This window comes from Otolemur garnettii, unplaced genomic scaffold, assembly GCF_000181295.1.
Source record: "Otolemur garnettii isolate 467f Iridium unplaced genomic scaffold, OtoGar3 scaffold00007, whole genome shotgun sequence".
Taxonomy (NCBI): Eukaryota; Metazoa; Chordata; class Mammalia; order Primates; family Galagidae; genus Otolemur; species Otolemur garnettii.
In genome coordinates, this window is record NW_003852402.1 from 8,937,670 (window position 1) to 8,954,887 (window position 17,218).

The window sequence follows — 17,218 nt, forward strand, 5'->3', positions numbered from 1 at the left end:
ATGCACCTGTAAGCCCATCACCACAATCAAAGAGGATACCCATTTCCATCATCCCTAAAATTTTCCCATACCTCTCTGAAATCTCTTCCTACCTACAGTTATAGACTAATCTCTGGTTTACAGAGGAAGAAAATGAGATGCTGAGAAGTAAAATAACCTTCCCAGGGACAAGCCCAGCAACTGATCACGCCATGATTTGAACCAAGGTGATGTGTCCCCAAGCTGCCTCTTGCCACTGTGCTATGCTAGTGGGTGGTAGTCAGCAGAGGGTGGGTGCCTGTCTCCCTCCTCTGTTCCACCCTGTCCAGGTCCAAGAAGACAGTTTATAAGGAGATGGCATTTACAGTGTGACTTTCTCAGTGAGAACATGTGTGAAGAGCAGGCTGACACCCCAAAAGGATATGTTTGGGTACGAAGGGTGGACAACAGAAACAGTGCAGCAGCCTTAAAGCCAGAAGGCTAGGAGATGCAGGAGCCAGTGGTGGGTGCTGGGCTCAGCGTGAGTACGTGTGACTCTGTGACTGTGACAGTGTGACTGCTGAAGGCAGGGACATAGCAGCTCCCTGACTGGGGGTGGAAGGCGTTAACTGTGTGAATGCTGGTGTGGGTGGGCCCCTGGGCCCCCGAACCTGGGGGCTGAGGGAGATAGTAAACATCAGGGTGATGGGAGGATCGTGTTGGTAGCCCTGAGAGGATGCAGCAGGGTTGTGGGGGTTTGTGTGACTTTGCAGTTCAACAAATTCATATTCAGCCAATGCTGGCAGTACCTATTGTGTGCCAGGCAACCAGCTAGGAGGAGGAGACTCGGACCCAGCCCACAGCTGAATGAACTGGTTGCTGGGTTTTGTGTGCTCACCTCATGGTGCTTTTTTGCCCTTTCTGGCATTTCATCTTCACAATAACCTACCTACACTTTGAGGCTAGATAGAGGAGCACAGAGGGAAGTGACTTGCCCAAGGTGACCCAAGTTATTCAGTGCCAGGGCAGGATCTGAATCCAAGCCATCAGGCTGCAGAGCCTGAGTCCTTTCCCACCATGCCTGCACCAGAGTGCAAATGTCAGGTTCCTGGAGGGGGGCCTGAACTCCCGGCCTTGGCCTTGGAGACATCCCCCCAGTGGGCTCCGAATTTGTTCATGGTCACTGTGCAGAGGGATGAGGCTCCTGGCCCTTAGCTCGTTTCTTAGGGCCAGATTCACGAAAGGAGGGACTACCTGGCTCTTAGAGACCCCTAAGTGCCCCACCCTCGCCCCAGGCCCTCCCTAGCTCCTGCCCCCTCCCCTCGGGGCTGACTCTGGGCCAGAAGAGGAAAGGCTGTCTCCACCCACCTCTGCACTCTCCCTTCTATAAAGGCCGGAACAGCTGAAAGGGTGGCAACTTCTGCAGCAGGAGCGGCCCGCCAGCCTCCCAGTGCACCCGCAGCCTTCCCGGCTACCTCCCTGAGGGCTCCCTTCTGGCCACCAGTGCCCATTTTTTATCCCCGAGATAAGAGATATTTTGCGCACACACATACACACACGCGCAAAAAGGAAAAAAAAAAAGCCCACCCTCCAACCTCGTTGCAAAGAGAAAGCCGGAGCAGCCGCAGCTTGCAGAACGCAGAGGACGCCCGGTGCGGCGAACCCGCGGGCAGACGGACCGAAGGACTCACGCCGCCTCCACCTGTCGGCCGAGCGCGCAACCGTGCCCGCCGACCGGGCCCTGAGCCAGGGCGCACACGCTCCCGCCCCCCGCCCAGCCCAGGCGGGAGTTTACACCTCTCCCCGCCCGGGTGCTCGGGCCGCTGCTGTAAAGCCAACTTTGGAAAAAGTTTTTGGGGGGTGATTTGAGCCTTGAGGTGCTCAGCCCTGTGCTTCGCGATTTGGGGGGACCTTTCCAGAAAATGTTGCAAAAAAGCTAAGCCGGCGGGCAGAGGAAAACGCCTTTAGCCAGAGAGTGAAGACGAAACATCGACTGCTGTGTTCCTTTTCCTCTTGGAGGTTGGAGTCCCCTGGGCGCCCCCACACGGCTAGACGCCTCGGCTGGTTCGTTACGCAGCCCCCCGGCCGTGGATGCTCACTCGGGCTTGGGATCCGCCCAGGTAGCGGCCTCGGACCCAGGTCCCCGCACCCAGGTCCTCCCCAGTCCCCCAGCTACGGAGCCGGGGCCGGGGGCGGCGTCGCCCGGGGGCCATGCCGGTGAGCAACGGCTGCAGCGGCCTGAGCGCCTGATCGCCGCGGACCCGAGCCGAGCCCACCCCCCCTCCCCAGCCCCCAACCCTGGCCGCGGGGGCGGCGCGCTCGGTCTACGCGTCCTGGGCCCCGTGGGGCCGGGCCCGGAGTCGGCATGAATTGCTGCTGGGCGCTCTTCCTGTCTCTCTGCTACCTGCGTCTGGTCAGCGCTGAGGTGAGTTACCACGGTGGCTGAGGCTACTTCTCCATTCATTACCTTCAACCCCCACTTTCTGACCGCCCCCTCCTCTCCTGACAGTGAACTTTGGACCCTTGCAGCCCGTGAGCCTGGCGCCGGGCGCTGGGTGACCTAGGGCTGGGAAGCGAGGTCCAGTAGGTGCTAGGGAAAGAGGGCAACGGGGGCTTGCTTTTTATTGGACCAACCTAGATCCCTAATCCGTTCAGCTTCTGGGGCCCTGCCCCCACCTCCCAGGAGCCCGAGAATAAGCCCCTTCTCGGCCGGGGAAGGGGGGTGGGGTGGTGGCAAGGGTGCCAAAGGCAGCGCGTACTTCGGAGCCCACTTCGGCTCCAGCCTCGGCTTAGGTTCTGTCCAGGCACCGGCTTGCCCAGGAGGTGCGATCTCGTGGACCCGTGGCATCTATGCCGACATTTAGCGGTGTTTGGGTTCCACCCTGGCTCCTGCTCCCGGTCGGGGTTGCGCAGGGCAAGTCCGGCCCCAGAGCATGGTCCAGGAGCAGCTTGTGTCTTGGGCGCGGGGGCAGGAGGCGGGGAAGGGGGTACGCGAGAGAGACAACACATACAGATACCGGTAGGTTTCAGGCACTCGGGTTACGCAGAGGACTGGGGGTTCTTAAGGAATCCAGCCCCCGGGGCGGTGTGTGCCTAAGGCCCCGCCATACCTGTGCCCTCGCCCTGCGAAAGGACGCACCTCTCTCCCCCGCATACGGGGTGCGGAGTGCGCCGCCTGCAAAAGCCTAGCAGCAAGGGAGGTGGGCTATAAAAACGTCTGCGGAGCGATCAGGTCGGATCAGTTTTCTCTATCCTCCCAGCCTCACGTAGCAGTGAGTTGGCAAGTCTTTCCGGAATCCAGGTGGGAAAGGGGGCGGGGCAGGGAGGAGGCGCGAGGTGGAGGAGACCCGAGGGCGGCAGGGAGTGCGGCGTGCCTGGGTCGCGTCCCACTTCCGTTCGACAGTGGCCCGAGCCCGCACCTAGCCGGCACCTCGCCTGCTCCTGAAGAGGGTTGGTCTCTTGGGCCTCCTGAGAGCAACAGGAAACAGGCAGCGGCGGCGAAAGGGTTAAGGCGGAGGGCTCCCAGGCCAAGGCCCGGCCTTGGGCCGCGGCCAGCGCAGGTTGTTTTGACCACTGAGGAGCCGTCGCCGTCTCCTTTTGTTCTCGGGGCTCCTCGAGGGCCGCGGGCTGTCTGCCCTGGGACCCCGCCCTTCCGCGGCTGCACCCCGCGACAGCACCCGGGAGGGAGGACGCGAGACTCGGCCCAGTGGCCTGCAGGCCCCTCCCGACGTCCCCTCCCAGTCTCTCCCGCAGCTCCCCGGCCGCAGCCAGCTGTTGGTGAGAGGGGCGCCGGCTGGTCCCAGCTGCCTCCTCGCCTCGCCGTGGGACCTGGGGGCCGGGCCCTGTGCCAGGGCGTCCTGGGAACAGCAGCGCCCCGCGGCTGCTCTCCGCAGCCCACCCTGCCCGGCCCTCGACTCGCTCACTCACCCCACGCATGCACACTCCTGGCCGGAGGCGATGCTGCGCTCCGGCGGGCGCGCAGAGCGACGGGCACGCACTACCGCGGCCGGGTCGCGCGCCCGCAGCCGCCACGCCCGTGCACACTCGGGACACACGCGCGCGCACCACACCGCACACGCACGCACGGTCCCTGCACACGCGGCCTCAGCACACGTGCGCGCACACCCACGCACGTACACAGGCACGCATGGCCCTCGGGCACCCAGCGCCTGGTGCTCGCCCCCGCGCAACAGGTGGGCCCATTATGGGCCCTGGCACCTCACCTCCTCTGCAGCGACCTGTTTCCTTCCTGGGATCCCATGAGGGAGGGAGAACCTGTCATCAGGTCCCAACTCACAGCTCCACTTTTCTTTTTGCCTGTCGGATCAGCCCGACGCCCCTCAAACCTTACCACTTCGTGGTTGCTTTTTTCCAGCCACCCCCAAGCGGCCGAAAATGGAGTTGATGGTTGATATGACTCAGGGCCGCTGGGATGTTCAGAGCAATACTCCCTTCAAAGAAACCCTTATTTGAGCCTTTGAGAGTGGAGGGACCTTGCCACTCCCAACTCGGCTATTTTATTCTCTTTGCTGATCCCAGCAGGCTCCGGAGAGGAGGTTTTCCAGGCCTCTCTTACCACTTCCAGCTAGCTCAGCACCTCCTCCTCCTCCTTTCCCACAGCTCCATGGGCTTGTGTGTTTGGGGTGGAGGCTATGGTGCAGGACTGCCTTCCTCCTCGATTTAGTCACAGCACCCATGAACACACAGATGTAGTAGCCCAGGATTGTATGCGGTGCTTTGCAGTTTATGAAGCATTTCCCTGCTGCGCTTGAGTAAGCCTCCTGCTGGCCCTGAAGAAGGCCTGACTGGGACTCAGATCCACACTAGACTGTCCAGGAAAGCGCTTCTGTTTGCCAGTGCAGAGAGACTCAGGGAGGGCTTGCTGGTGCAGGCGGCCTTGGAGCTAGCCATGTTCCCAGACATGCTTGGACTGTGTCTTAGGTGGAGGCCTTTAGCAGCTGGGGTGGTGGCTGGCAGGATCAGAGGGTCTACTTAGGCTTCAGAGGTGCCATCACCACTAGCTCAACTGGCTTCCAGGAGGGTGACTCCCACTGTCATGTGATGACTCTGGCCTCAGCACCCTTCTGCTAGGAAGGAATGAGGGGGCCGCATAGCCCTGCCCCACCTAGCTTCCGCTTAATGGCCTTAGGGGGCTGGAGATGGACTGTTGGAATGCCCCAGCCCTGGAGGTGTGCAAAGTCTGGTCAGGCAGAATTTGAAGGCTGTGTGTATGGGGGAGGAGGGGTTGACTCAGCTGCAGTGGTTAGATGTTTGCCATGGGCCTAGTAAGTACTTCTTATAGTCTTTATCTTCCCTCTCCCACCCACACCCCTCAACTGAGATGCCCCTTCTGTGACAGCTCTTTCCATTTTGTGGTTTATTTTGTTATCTGCTTTCCGCACTGGCCTGGCGTGTCAGCTCCACTAGAGAGCTCTTGTCCTGGTCACCACTGTTAGGACATTGCCTGGAGCAGGATAGACAGTAAATATTTGTGCAAAGGACAGTGAATGGGGGTGGGGGGGGACTTGCCCTAGGTGCTTTATAAGTCTGGTCTCTTTGAGTCCTTGCCTGAGGTCAGCCCCTCCCCCTCAAGGCCTTGTTGCCCTCTGGCTTCTGTCTTTCAAGGCCCCCCCATCTTGAGAAAAGCATTTCTTTTTCTTCCCTGTCTTGGGCCTTGGGCTGCCAGGATTAGACAGGACAGAGGGGAAGAAACCAAAGGAAAATTAGACTTTGTGTATCTTTAGCTGGGCCTCAGTTTCCACCATCTAAAAAACTTTTATTTGTTTTTTTGCAACAGAGTCTTACTATGTCACTCTAGGTGACACCTCCAACTCTTTCTTGGGCTTAAGCCATTCTCTATTGCCTCAGCCTCCCAAGTACCTGGGACTACAGGCGCCTGCCACAACGCCCGGCTATTTTTTTGTTGCAGTTGTCATTGCTGTTTAGCTAACCTGGACTAGGTTCCAACCCCCCAGCTGTGGTGCATGTGGCCGGCACCTTAACCACTGTGCTATGGGCACTGAGCCATTAAAAATTTTTTTTAAAAGATTGGATTAACCAGGCCGGGTGCTGTGGCTCACGCCTGTAATCCTAGCACTTGGGAGGCCGAGGTGGGTGGATTGCCTGAGCCCACAGGTTTGAGACCAACCTGAGCCAGAGTTAGACTGTATCTCTAAAAATAGCTGGATGTTGTGGTGGGTGCCTATAGTCCCAGCTACATAGGAGGCTGAGGCAAGAGAATCACTCAAGCCTAAGAGTTTGAGGTTGCTGTGAGCTATGATGCCACAGCACTCCAGGGCAACAAAGTGAGACTCTGTCTCAAAAAAAAAAAAAAAAAAAAAGAATTAGCTTAGAGTTCCCAAAGAAGAGAATTCCCTGGCCTCTTGACTAGGATGGGGGAGTGATGGGAGCAATGATAGCAGTGCACAGCCAGGATTAAAAATGGCTGCACTGGTGCCTCTCTTTCTACCTTAACATTTCCTCGGTTTCAGCAAGAGCTGGGGTGGCTGGTGTGCTGGGCTTCCATGAAGGAGGGAGAGGCTGATCAGAGGGTCCCAGGAGCAATTATATAGCAAAGTGCTAGGTGGGAAGAGCTGGTTCTAAATGGCTTCTGTGGTTTGCCCAGAGAGGGCTTCTTCAAAGGATTGGCTTTGGCATCTGATCTAAATAAGGCCTGCTCCTCTCAGGCAAGCAGGCGTGAGGAGGCCTTGTCAGCTTCTTCCTTTGCCAGCCACAGACAACGCCCTGGTTGAGGGCTGTGTCTCCCTCGGCAGGAATGGCAGACAGGCTAGGGAGTGTGTATTTGTGTGTGTGCATGCACGCGCACGCGTGTTGGGGCCCAGGAGGGTGGGGTTCAAGCCCCTTTGATCTGCCAGCCTGGTTGGGAGCAGGTAATTCACCTGGCCTCATGCTGGCTCGTGCCCTTCCTACCTTTTGCAGCTGGCATTGAGGGTGGGGTGGGGAAGAGGCTGTTTGCCTTGGCTCCCATGCCTGGCTTTGCCCCAGCTGCCTCCTCACCACGCCTAGGCCTGCGATCCTGGGCAGCTTCTTAGGGTACTGGGCCTCCTTCTCCATCTTTGAGGGGAAGTGCCCACTTGGAGTCCCCAGAACCCGGGCCCAGGAACCACAGAACCACGCTCCAGACAGCCCACCCTCCCACACTTCCAAGTAGGTGCCCTGTAAGTGTCCACCTCCCCTCCCCACCAAATCCTGGAGTTGACCACATGCTGAATGTCCCCATCCCCAGGGCCCGGAAGGGACCTGCCAGCCCACACGGCCCCAGGTGGTGCCAGTGTGGAGGTAGGGTACCATTTCCTGAGGCCTAGCACAGGGCACAATGTGAAGTCACACACTCTCCTGTGAGTGGGTAGCTCTCCACCCACTCCTTGTCATCCTCCTAAGTGTCCTGCACCTCTGGCCCTGAGCATGTGCAACACTTGCTGCTGCCCACAAAAGAGCCATACGGGAAGAATTAATGATGACAGTGACAGCTCATTACCCATTGTTTGCTGGCTGCTCTGCTAGGTGCAGGCTTGCCTTCTAGAAACCCCAAGTGAGGTATCATTAGCACCACTTAAAAGATGAAGAAGCCAGGGTTTGGGATGATTAAAATACTCCAAGAACGGAGGTTTCCTTGGCATCTGAAGCCCTTGTTCTTAGGGTTTTTCAACCTCTGCACCATTGATGTTTGGGGCAGTAATGCTTCATTGTGGGGCTTTCCTGTGCATTGTTAGGTGCTGAGCAGCACCTCTGGCCACCAGCTGCTTGATGTCAGTAGCATGCCCCAGTCATGACCATGAGAAATGTCTTCAGACATTGCCAGTGTTCCCTGGGGGCCCAAGATGGTTGAGAACCACTGAGGTATGACATGCCGCAGGGGTAATGAGCCAACATGGACCTCAAATAATGCTGAGGGCCAGGTTCCCCAGAGCCCAGGGGAAGGAGGCTGAGAAGCTCTGTGGTGGACTGGAAGGGATGGGTGTTCTGGAGCCTGGGAAGGACCCAGCTCTGCCACTTACTGGTTGTCTAGACCTGTAGCTGCTTGTTTAATTTTTTAAGCCTCAGATTTCTCATCTGGAGGATGGAGATAAAATTAGTGCTAGCCTCTTAGGCTTAGTAGTTTGGACAGCATTTTGCCCTGTGCTTGGCTCATAGTCAGCACTTAATAAATGTTAGATGTGGTATTAATATCAAATCCAGGGGGCTTCCAGTGAGTCTAAGTATCTAGTAGCCAAATTGCCAGAAACGTGTGGGAATGTCCTCTGTGCTGAATAAAATGGGCTCTTCAGGAGATAATTTGCTTGGGGGTGGGAGAAGAATATCCCAGGTGGCCCTCCTAATGGAGGAGGTGGGAGAATCATATCAGACAGAACCCCAGGGAGAAAGGCAGACACCTTCATGCATGTTACCAATATTTACTGAGCACCTATTGTGTGCTTCTTCCACTTCCCCAGTCCCTATCCTCGGTTCTTCCACACTTAGCCTCAGAGGCTTTGAGTTTCCTTCCAGAAGACATCATCTCCTTTGCATCGTGGGCCTGGGTCCAGTAGGCCTCTTTAGGGTCTGCCTCCTTGGCCACAGCTGGCAGCTGCAGCCAGCTGTCCAATGGGTAAAGAGATCGTGGCACAAGCATTAAGTGCCATTTGGTACTAGGCCTTCACGCCCCTCTCCTGGGGGGTTAATGGAATCTTTACTCCATATGCACTCTTGTTTCCCTTCTGTGAGTGAGCAAGGGAGGCCTAGCTGGGCACCTCTGCTTTCATTCACTTTCCTCTGCTCTTTCTGGACCATAGAGGGGCCGTGATCAGCCCTAGGTCATGTGCAGTTGGTAACAGCACACGGTGTGGGATCCAGCTGTCTGGACTGCCTGCCAGTTGTGGGCTTGACAAGACACTTGGGCAGCCACCTTCCCTGTCACTCATGGGAGACCAGCCACCAGCCTTTGGTTCTGTGGGTTGGCTACTTTGTCAACATTTGGAGAACACCAAAGGTGTGATCCCTCTTGTGGAATAGGAGGAGGCAGAGCCCAAAGGAGATGGGGGAGGAAAGTGAAGGGGCCTGGGTCCACCCCGCAATCTTGTGCACGTGGCCCTGGCCACCCAGCAGTGTAGCCATAAACACTGAAGAGAAGACCCCAGTTCTCAGCCAAGACCCCAACCTTTCCTCCATCAAGCCTCCCTGCAGCTCTAAGACAGGAGATGGGGTTATATTGTTCAAGTTCAAAGAAAGAAACCAAAACAGGGCTTTTAAGGAATTAGGTAGCTTGAAAAGTGGTCACCACCACCCCACTGTGTGTCTTGGAGCTCCCAGGTGGATGTGGGTGGCCAGAGTGAGACATGGCTGTACCCTGGGGGAGCTGCTTCCTAACACCATCATAAGTGTCCAGGAAACAGTTTTTGGGGCGAACCTCTAGCACTGGCCATGGGGCTTAGATGACCTCTTCTCCCTGCCTGAGGCAGTGAGAGAGCAGCTCCCGTCCCAAGGAGCCTCTGCTAAACCCCTTGGAACTCCAGTCCCTGAACGATTCAGCAAACCAGGAGGGGCAGGGATTTCTCCCTTTTAATTTTATTTATTTATTTATTTATTTTGAGACAGAGTCTCACTCTGTCTCTCTTGGTTGAGTGCCATGGCGTCCCAGCTTCACAGCAACCTCAAACTCTTGGGCTTAAGTGATTCTCTTGCTTCAGCCTCCCGAGTAGCTGGGACTACAGGCGCCCGTCACAACGCCCGGCTATTTTTTTGTTGCAGTTGCCACTGCTGTTTTTTAGCTGGCCAGGGCAGAGTTCGAACCTGCCACCCTCAGTATATGGGACTTGGCACCCTACCAGCTGAGGCATAGGCACCGCCCGATTTCTCCCTTTTTAATCCAGGGAAACTGAGGCACAGAATGGTTTAGCCCCCAGTAAAAAGCCAAGCCTACTGATGCCCTCTTCAGGGCTCTCTTTCAAGACCCCATGACCCTCCCCATGTGCATATGCACGCGTGTGAGTCAGGTCTGAGCCTCCAGACATACAGAGACATCTTACACATTTTCTTTGCCCCTCGGTGGTTGGAGGTCTGGACTGTGCTTCTCAGTCTTCCATCTGGGCTCACCTTTCTCAGGAGCTCTGGCATCAGCCCCTCAGGTCACCAGGAACTGTGGGGGATATGGCTGTGACCTTCCTGTCGGGCTGCTCTCGTGTCATTGTGGAACCTGCGGTTTCCCTGGAGGAAGCCTGGCTCCGAGTGAGGCCTGTTAAAGCACTTGTCAAGTTTTGAGTGTGTTTGGTAACAGGCCAGAGGGGCTCTAAAAATAGGGCTGGGTTGGGCATGGGGCAGGGGTAAGCGCTCGGGTTTCCCGGCTGTATCTCAGGGTTCCCTTTCTGCTCTTGCAAGTGAGAGACTACAGATACTGCTAGAACTTGTGACCTTCTGAGAACTTACCCTTCTGCAAATCAATTAAGCACCTCTTATACCCAGAAGCCTGAGAGTTCAGGCTCTGCCATCACAAAAACTTGGGTTTCAAGCTCGGCTCCTGTAGCTCAGCGACTAGGGGGCGGTGCCAGCCACATACACTGGGGCTGGTGGGTTCCAACCCAGCGGGGGTCTGCCAAATAACAAAGGCAACTACAACAAAAGAATAGCCAGGTGTTGTGGTGGGCGCCTGTAGTCCCAGCTATTTGGGAGGCTGAGGCAAGAGAATTGCTTAAGCCCAAGAGCTGGAGGTTGCTGTGAGCTGTGATGCCACCGCACTCTGCCAAGGGCGAGACAGTGAGACTGTGCCTCAAAAACAAGCAAACAAACAAACAAACTTGGGTTTCAATGTGGCGTCTGCTGATAAATATCTGCAGAGGATGTGCCCTGTGTGAGCCTGTTTTCTCATCTGCACAATGGGGATTCGATCACCTGTGGTAAATGCTGCTGTCAGGTGTGAAGGAAGAGACAGAGAGAAGTAAGATTTTCGGAGCCTGCTGGGGCACCTGTAGCATGATAGGGGAAACAGACAGACAGGTCCAGCATGAAGCAGGCTGGGATTCCTGCAGGGTCTGAACTGGTCTTAGAGGCTTCGACAGGTTCAGGCACCTAGGCCGTTGTGATATTGGTTGTCAGGCCTAGATCTTGCCTGTCCCCCAGCCTGGCTGTCCATTTGCCCATGATCTGTGCACCCTGTTGGCAGGACAAAGTGTGTGTGTGGGAGATCCATGGCAGGAGAGCCCCGCCTCCAGCTCACTCACGCTCTGTCTGCCTGGCAGGGGGACCCCATTCCGGAGGAGCTCTATGAGATGCTGAGTGACCACTCGATCCGCTCCTTTGATGACCTCCAGCGCCTGCTGCACAGAGACTCCGTAGGTAAATTGGAATCCTTGTCCCTTGCTCTGGCCCTCTGCTGAGCCCTAAGGGGAGCCACGAGGGGCAGGGCAGGAGCCATCCCCTCTTCCCTGACATCCAGAGAACCAAAGGCTGCCCAGAGAGGCCCAGCCACACCCACCCAGGGCAGGGCTGGGTAGGCAGTCTGTTTGGTACCTGGGTCACAGGGTGTGATGGGAGAAGCACCCAAGTGTAGCTCCCGCTGAGGGTGGAGTGCTGGGTGGAGGGCAGGTGGGGAGAAGGTGCCCAGGGCATCCATGTATGTATGGCTGTATCCAGGTGTGGACCCAGCCACAGAGGGTGGGGCTGGAGGAGCCATCTCCCCGCCCCTCTGGCCAAGGGCCTAGTCTATGAGGTCTCCCAGGGACACCTGGCCCCAACCAGCAGAGAGCCATGCCCATGCCCAAGATTACACTCAGCGAATGGGCACGTGCTTGGTGGCACACACGTGGCAGGGCTGGCGGGCTGGACTGGGAATGTATTTATAAATGCTGTCTTCAGAGCAAATTCCATTCTATTCTAACCTCTGGCCTGTTCCCTGGAGCCCTGGTCAGCAACCCCCCTGCATCCCCAGGTCCCCTTCCCTCTGGGGTTCTGTCTCTTTGTCACTTTGTAATCCTTGCCCAGACGCTATCTACGGGGGAACAGCATTTCCTGCCTTTGTTTCCTCTCCCCGTTGGGCCCCTGGCGCCCTCTCAAAAGCATTCCCGGGCCCTTTCAATCCTGCCTCTGCTGGGGGGTGGTGAGGCAGGCAGGAGGGGGCCCAGCTGGGCCCACCTATTGTTCACCAGGGCCCCCACCCTACGTCTCCCACAACCCCCACCCCATGCCCGCCTGCTGGCCCTGGCCACACAATGGGGCAACTTCCAAATTTAGCCTTTCTGGAGTTTCTTTCCAGGGCCCTTCACCCCCACCCTCAGACAGCCTCTCCACACCCGTGGTGGGGGTCGGGATCTTAGAGACAAGGCTTTCAATAGCAGGCCTGTTTTGAGGCAACCATGTGGCTATTTTTTCCTAATCGACTTAACCTTTCCACAAAGCACATCTTTTCCCCATCTCCGCCCCACCAGGGACATTCCAGAGATGGCAGGGAGAAAGGAAGAGAGCGAGAGGGACAGACAGACACTATGACGTGGGAACTGTCAGCCTGGACGGAAACAGACCAGTCAGTAGGGTCCCTGCAGGACCTGGGATGGACAGGCTGTGGCCATTAGGAGCCTTTGTCTTAGACAGGCTAGGGCAAGGAAGTACAAGCCATGAGGTGCTGAGAGGAGGTGGCAGGAACTTGTCCCCAACACCCCTTAGTTTATTTGCTGGCTCCTCACCCATGAGAGAGACAGAAGATCTGTCCATGATTCAATGTCTGGCTCAGAGTCCACCCCCTAGGCCTCACTCCCCAGCAATCAGCCTCTGTCACTGGCTCTAGAGAGGGCTAATGTCTCCAAGGAGTGCTGGTGGCACTGAGCTAAAACTTGTCCAGGCTAGAGAAGGGAGCTATGATTTGTGGCCTGGGGAAAAAATGGGCAGACGTGGGACAGATGTGAGGTAAGAGGTTACAGGGTAAGAGACTATCCAGAGGGAGACCAGGCCCTGGAGGGGCGTGTGTGAAGGCGCTCCACCCCACTTCTCTGCCTTTACCTCCCACCCCCATCCTTCTCTCTCTATTGCTCCTCCCAGCAGGGCCATTGTCCGGGGCTCCAGCGGGCTGTCCAGGGCATGCTGGTCCTCCTGGGGATTCTGGGAATTTCTCCATTCAGCACTTCCTATGGGAACGCTGGGTGGAGGGGCACTGGAAACTGGCCTTTAGTGCTTCTGGGTCCTTGCTCCACCCTGGAGCCTGAGGAGGGTTCGCTTACAGTAGCAAAGGGGAAGGGTTATTTTTAACTTCACTGACATGGGTTCTGGCCAAAAATGTGACTAAAGAGCCCAGGGGTGCAGTCAAGGCCCCCTACTCTTTGAGCCCTGTGGCTGCTCTGGGGTTTGCCTGGAGGGCCCCTTCTCAGAGCCAAGACTGTGGGGAGATAGGGACAGGCAGCCAGGAGGCTAGCCTTCTGCCTTCTCGGAGCCCCCTCCGGAGCCCCCACCCCTTGATTGGACTGGCTGGTGGTGTCTGTAGGGTGTCTGATTGTAGGGTGTCTTCTCCTACAGATGAAGATGGGTCTGAGTTGGACCTGAACATGACCCGGTCCCATTCTGGAGGCGAGCAGGAGAGCTTGGCTCGTGGGAGAAGGAGCTTGGGTGAGACTGAAGGCTGCACCAGGGGCCCCTGGAAGGATGGGAGCCAAGGAAGAAGAACTGGGGCAGGCAGCCAACCTGAGGGTTCCAAGGGTCATCTTTAAACTCTCTTTCCCCATACATTTAGGACTGGGTTAAACTAAGTGTAATCATCCTTGAATGCTCAATGTTGAGAACTTGAGTCATCACCCTCATGCCTACACTGTCTGTTTGCTAAGTATAGTGCTTTGAAACTCATTTGTTCCTTACTTCAACACTGGAGATACATACTATTAACCCCATTTCACAGAATTGAAAATCGGGGCCCAGAGAGGGTAAAGAAGTAGGGAGGTCACACAGCTAGGAAGTGGCAGGGCTGGGTGGGCTGGTATCCCAGCCAGCCTCTTATACTTGAGCTCACTGCCTTCCCTGGTACTGTGTGTCTCCACTTTGACTAAGGGCTGGAACAGTAGATATGGAGCAGAGCTGGGGACTGCTTCATGCTCTCTTGAAGACACTAAGAGATTAGATTAGCAGGGCCCAGAGAAACCTTCCCAGGTGAGGCCAGTGCCCACCTCACACCCTTCCTTCTCTCTTCTCACCTGCAGCCCCCAAAACAATGCAGACAGTGGCTGGGGAAACCTATAGGGGACCTGAGGCCCATTCCTCAATTGGGATGGGTTAGTTTAACTGTAGCAACCTCAGTTTCTCTGTGTTGGGATAATGACAACAGCTGGGGCGTTCCTAGGCCTGGCTTTGCTCATGTGACTTCTTAGATCCCCAGGTGAGACGTACGCACTATTAGTATCCCATTTCATAGATGAGGAAGCTGAGGCTTTCAAAGAAACAATGCTGCAAGAATAGATTGTAAGAGAGCAACATAAGAGTGGTTACAAGATAACATAGACATGGGTAAGGGCCATGTCCGGCAAATCCATAAATGTGTGAGATCATAAAGAATAAAATGATGTGTGCCAGCAGAAAGAAATGGACAGGCAGGCAGTGCCTGTGGCTCAGTGAGTAGGGTGCCGGCCCCATATACCGAGTGTGGTGGGTTCGAACCCAGCCCCGGCCAAACTGTAACAAAAAAATAGCCAGGTGTTACGGTGGGTGCCTGTAGTCCCAGCTACTTGGGAGGCTGAGGCAAGAGAATCGCCTAAGCCCAAGAGCTGGAGGTTGCTGTGAGCTGTGATGCCACAGCACTCTATGGAGGGTGACAAAAGAAAAAAGAAAAGAAAAGAAAAAAGAAATAGATAGGCACTGAGCATTGACAAAGTGCCACACTCTAGATGGTTTCACTTGATCTTTATGGTGATTCTGGGTTTAGATCTTATTACCCCCATTTTGCAGATGGAGAAACTGAGGGTTCAGGCAGCTCAGCCTGAGTCCCATGGCTGATAATATCCTGGACTTGAAACCCTAACCCTGGAGTTGAAGGGAGGGAGAGAGAGCACCCACTGAGCTCTTCTGACAGGTGGGAGGTGCTGGACAGGCTGCGGCTCCTGACAGAGGTTCCTGCCCCTCTAGGTTCCCTGACTGTTGCTGAACCGGCTATGATTGCAGAGTGCAAGACGCGCACCGAGGTGTTCGAGATCTCCCGGCGCCTCGTGGACCCCACCAATGCCAACTTCCTGGTGTGGCCGCCCTGCGTGGAGGTGCAGCGCTGCTCCGGCTGCTGCAACAACCGCAATGTTCAGTGCCGCCCCATCCAGGTGCAGCTGCGGCCTGTCCAGGTGTGCAGTCCGGTTCTGACGGCTGGGCCAGGGCTGCCCTTCCGGGAATGACCAGGCTTTCTTGGGGGGAGTCAAAAGGCATTCCCAGCATGTTCCTGGGCTCTGTCCAGAGAGGGTCACTCTTGGGAAGCTCCCTCTGATCAGGCATACTGAGGTTGACCATGAGTCCTCTGAGATGGCCACTGTCACCAAAGCCATAGACAGGGCTAGGTGTTAAATAATGGATATTGGTCCCCTTCTTTAGGGGCATAAAAATCGCTAAGTGTCCCTTGAAGAGATAGGCCTACAAACATTTATTTGCCACTCACATTGTCCTGCACAGCAACTCAGGCTCCTCCAGGGCCCTCTCCTATTCTCTGATCTCTCTAGAAAGGTGCCGGTAGGCTTCCCTGCATTTCTGACACCTGTTCATCCCCCTTTGACCAACAGTGTCTTTAACGAGGAGCGTGCAGGTAGGGAGGCACTGTGAGAGCTGGGACAGCTCCCCCAGGCAAGACTTGAGTGCTGCTTTGCCTTTCTTCCTGAGAGATTGGGGCTATATACACTCAGGTCAAGAAAATTTTAGAGTAGAGGCTGTCCCAGGGAGCTCCCAAGTCTCACTCTGGGCACAGCAGAGTCAGTGAAACCAGTGCTGTCTTCTGATGCATATGGAAAGGTTTCTGCACCCCTTGGGTCCGACTGGACTGAAGGCCTGTGACACTGGGCAATGGAAACACCTCTCTAAGGCCCAGTACCCCCCATTGCCAGTGCTCTGCCTGCTTGGCCACATGCCCTTCCCCTGCCGTCCACCCAAGGCCTCTCCTCCTGCCCACCTTCCATCCCTGGCCTGGGCTCTCCACCCCACCACCCACTGTCCCCAGTGCTTCCAGATTTTTGGATGGACACCTGACAGCTGACCTCCCCCTTACCACCTTCCTCCTAGATGAAGCATCCCCCCCACTTCCTTTCAGACAGCCATCTCCCGCCTCTGCTGCAGGGCCCTGACCTTGGCTGGCGCTCCAGGAATGAAGATACCACAGGCCCCAGCTCAGCCCGGAAATGCCTTTCTGGCTTTTTCCCTCTCTGGGGGCATTGAGGGGGCTGCAGGTCGGGAGGACTTGTTTTGATGGAAAAGCTATGAGAAGGGCAGAGGGCAAGGTCCTGCTATTGTTTGGGCCAAAGTGTTTGCCCTGCAGGCTGCTCTCTGGGCTTTCGAGGAAAGATCCAGCCAGGGAACATGGATGGGAAGGGCAGGCAGTTTGGGCTCCCTGGGATCCTGCCATATGGCCCCTACAGGGATGTTTTGGTGATTCTGGCCTCCAGGTGAGAAAGATCGAGATTGTGCGGAAGCAGCCGATCTTTAAGAAGGCCACGGTGACTCTGGAGGACCACCTGGCATGCAAGTGTGAGACAGTGACAGCTGTACGGCCTATAACCAGAAGCTCGGGTGGTTCCCAGGAGCAACGAGGTAACTATCTTTTTAAGGTCTGCCTCTGAATCACTCAGCCTCCAGTCCCCTTCCCCTGTAGCAGCTGGGGTCAGGAGCAGTTTTAAAAATGGAGATTGGGACCAGAGTGGTGGCTCACACCTGTAATCCTAGCACCTTGAGAGGCAAAGGCAGGAGGATCACTTGAAGTCAGGAGTTTGAGACCAGCCTAAGCAAGAATAAGATGCCCTCTCTACAATAAATAGAAAAATTGCTGGGCACTGTATAATCCCAGCACACTGGGAGGCCAAAGCAGGTGGATTGCTTGAGCTCAGGAGTTCCAAGACCAGCCCGAAGCAAGAGCAAGACCCTGTCTCTACTAAAAACAGAAAACCTAGCTGGGCATGGTGGGGCATGCATGTCGTCCCAGCTACTAGGAAGGCTAAAGCAGGAGGATCATTTGAGCCCAGGAGTTTGAAGTTCCTCACAGCCCAGGAGCTGTGATGCCATGGCACTCTATCCAGGGTAACTAAGTGAGATTCTGCCTCAAAAAAAAAAAAAA

The 17,218-nt window shown here is 56.0% G+C and overlaps 1 protein-coding gene across 1 annotated transcript in view; it reads left to right on the forward strand.

Annotated features, from left to right (window-relative positions):
* Positions 1 to 1,393: 1,393 nt before the first annotated feature.
* PDGFB (platelet derived growth factor subunit B) overlaps positions 1,394 to 17,218 on the forward strand; it is a 20,345-nt gene continuing 4,520 nt past the window's right edge. Inside the window, exons 1-5 of the mRNA XM_003783192.2 lie at positions 1,394 to 2,383; positions 11,190 to 11,286; positions 13,453 to 13,542; positions 15,046 to 15,251; positions 16,554 to 16,698. Of these exons, the coding sequence (XP_003783240.1) occupies positions 2,324 to 2,383; positions 11,190 to 11,286; positions 13,453 to 13,542; positions 15,046 to 15,251; positions 16,554 to 16,698 (598 nt within the window). The 5' untranslated portion in view covers positions 1,394 to 2,323. The remainder of the gene's footprint in view (positions 2,384 to 11,189; positions 11,287 to 13,452; positions 13,543 to 15,045; positions 15,252 to 16,553; positions 16,699 to 17,218) is intronic.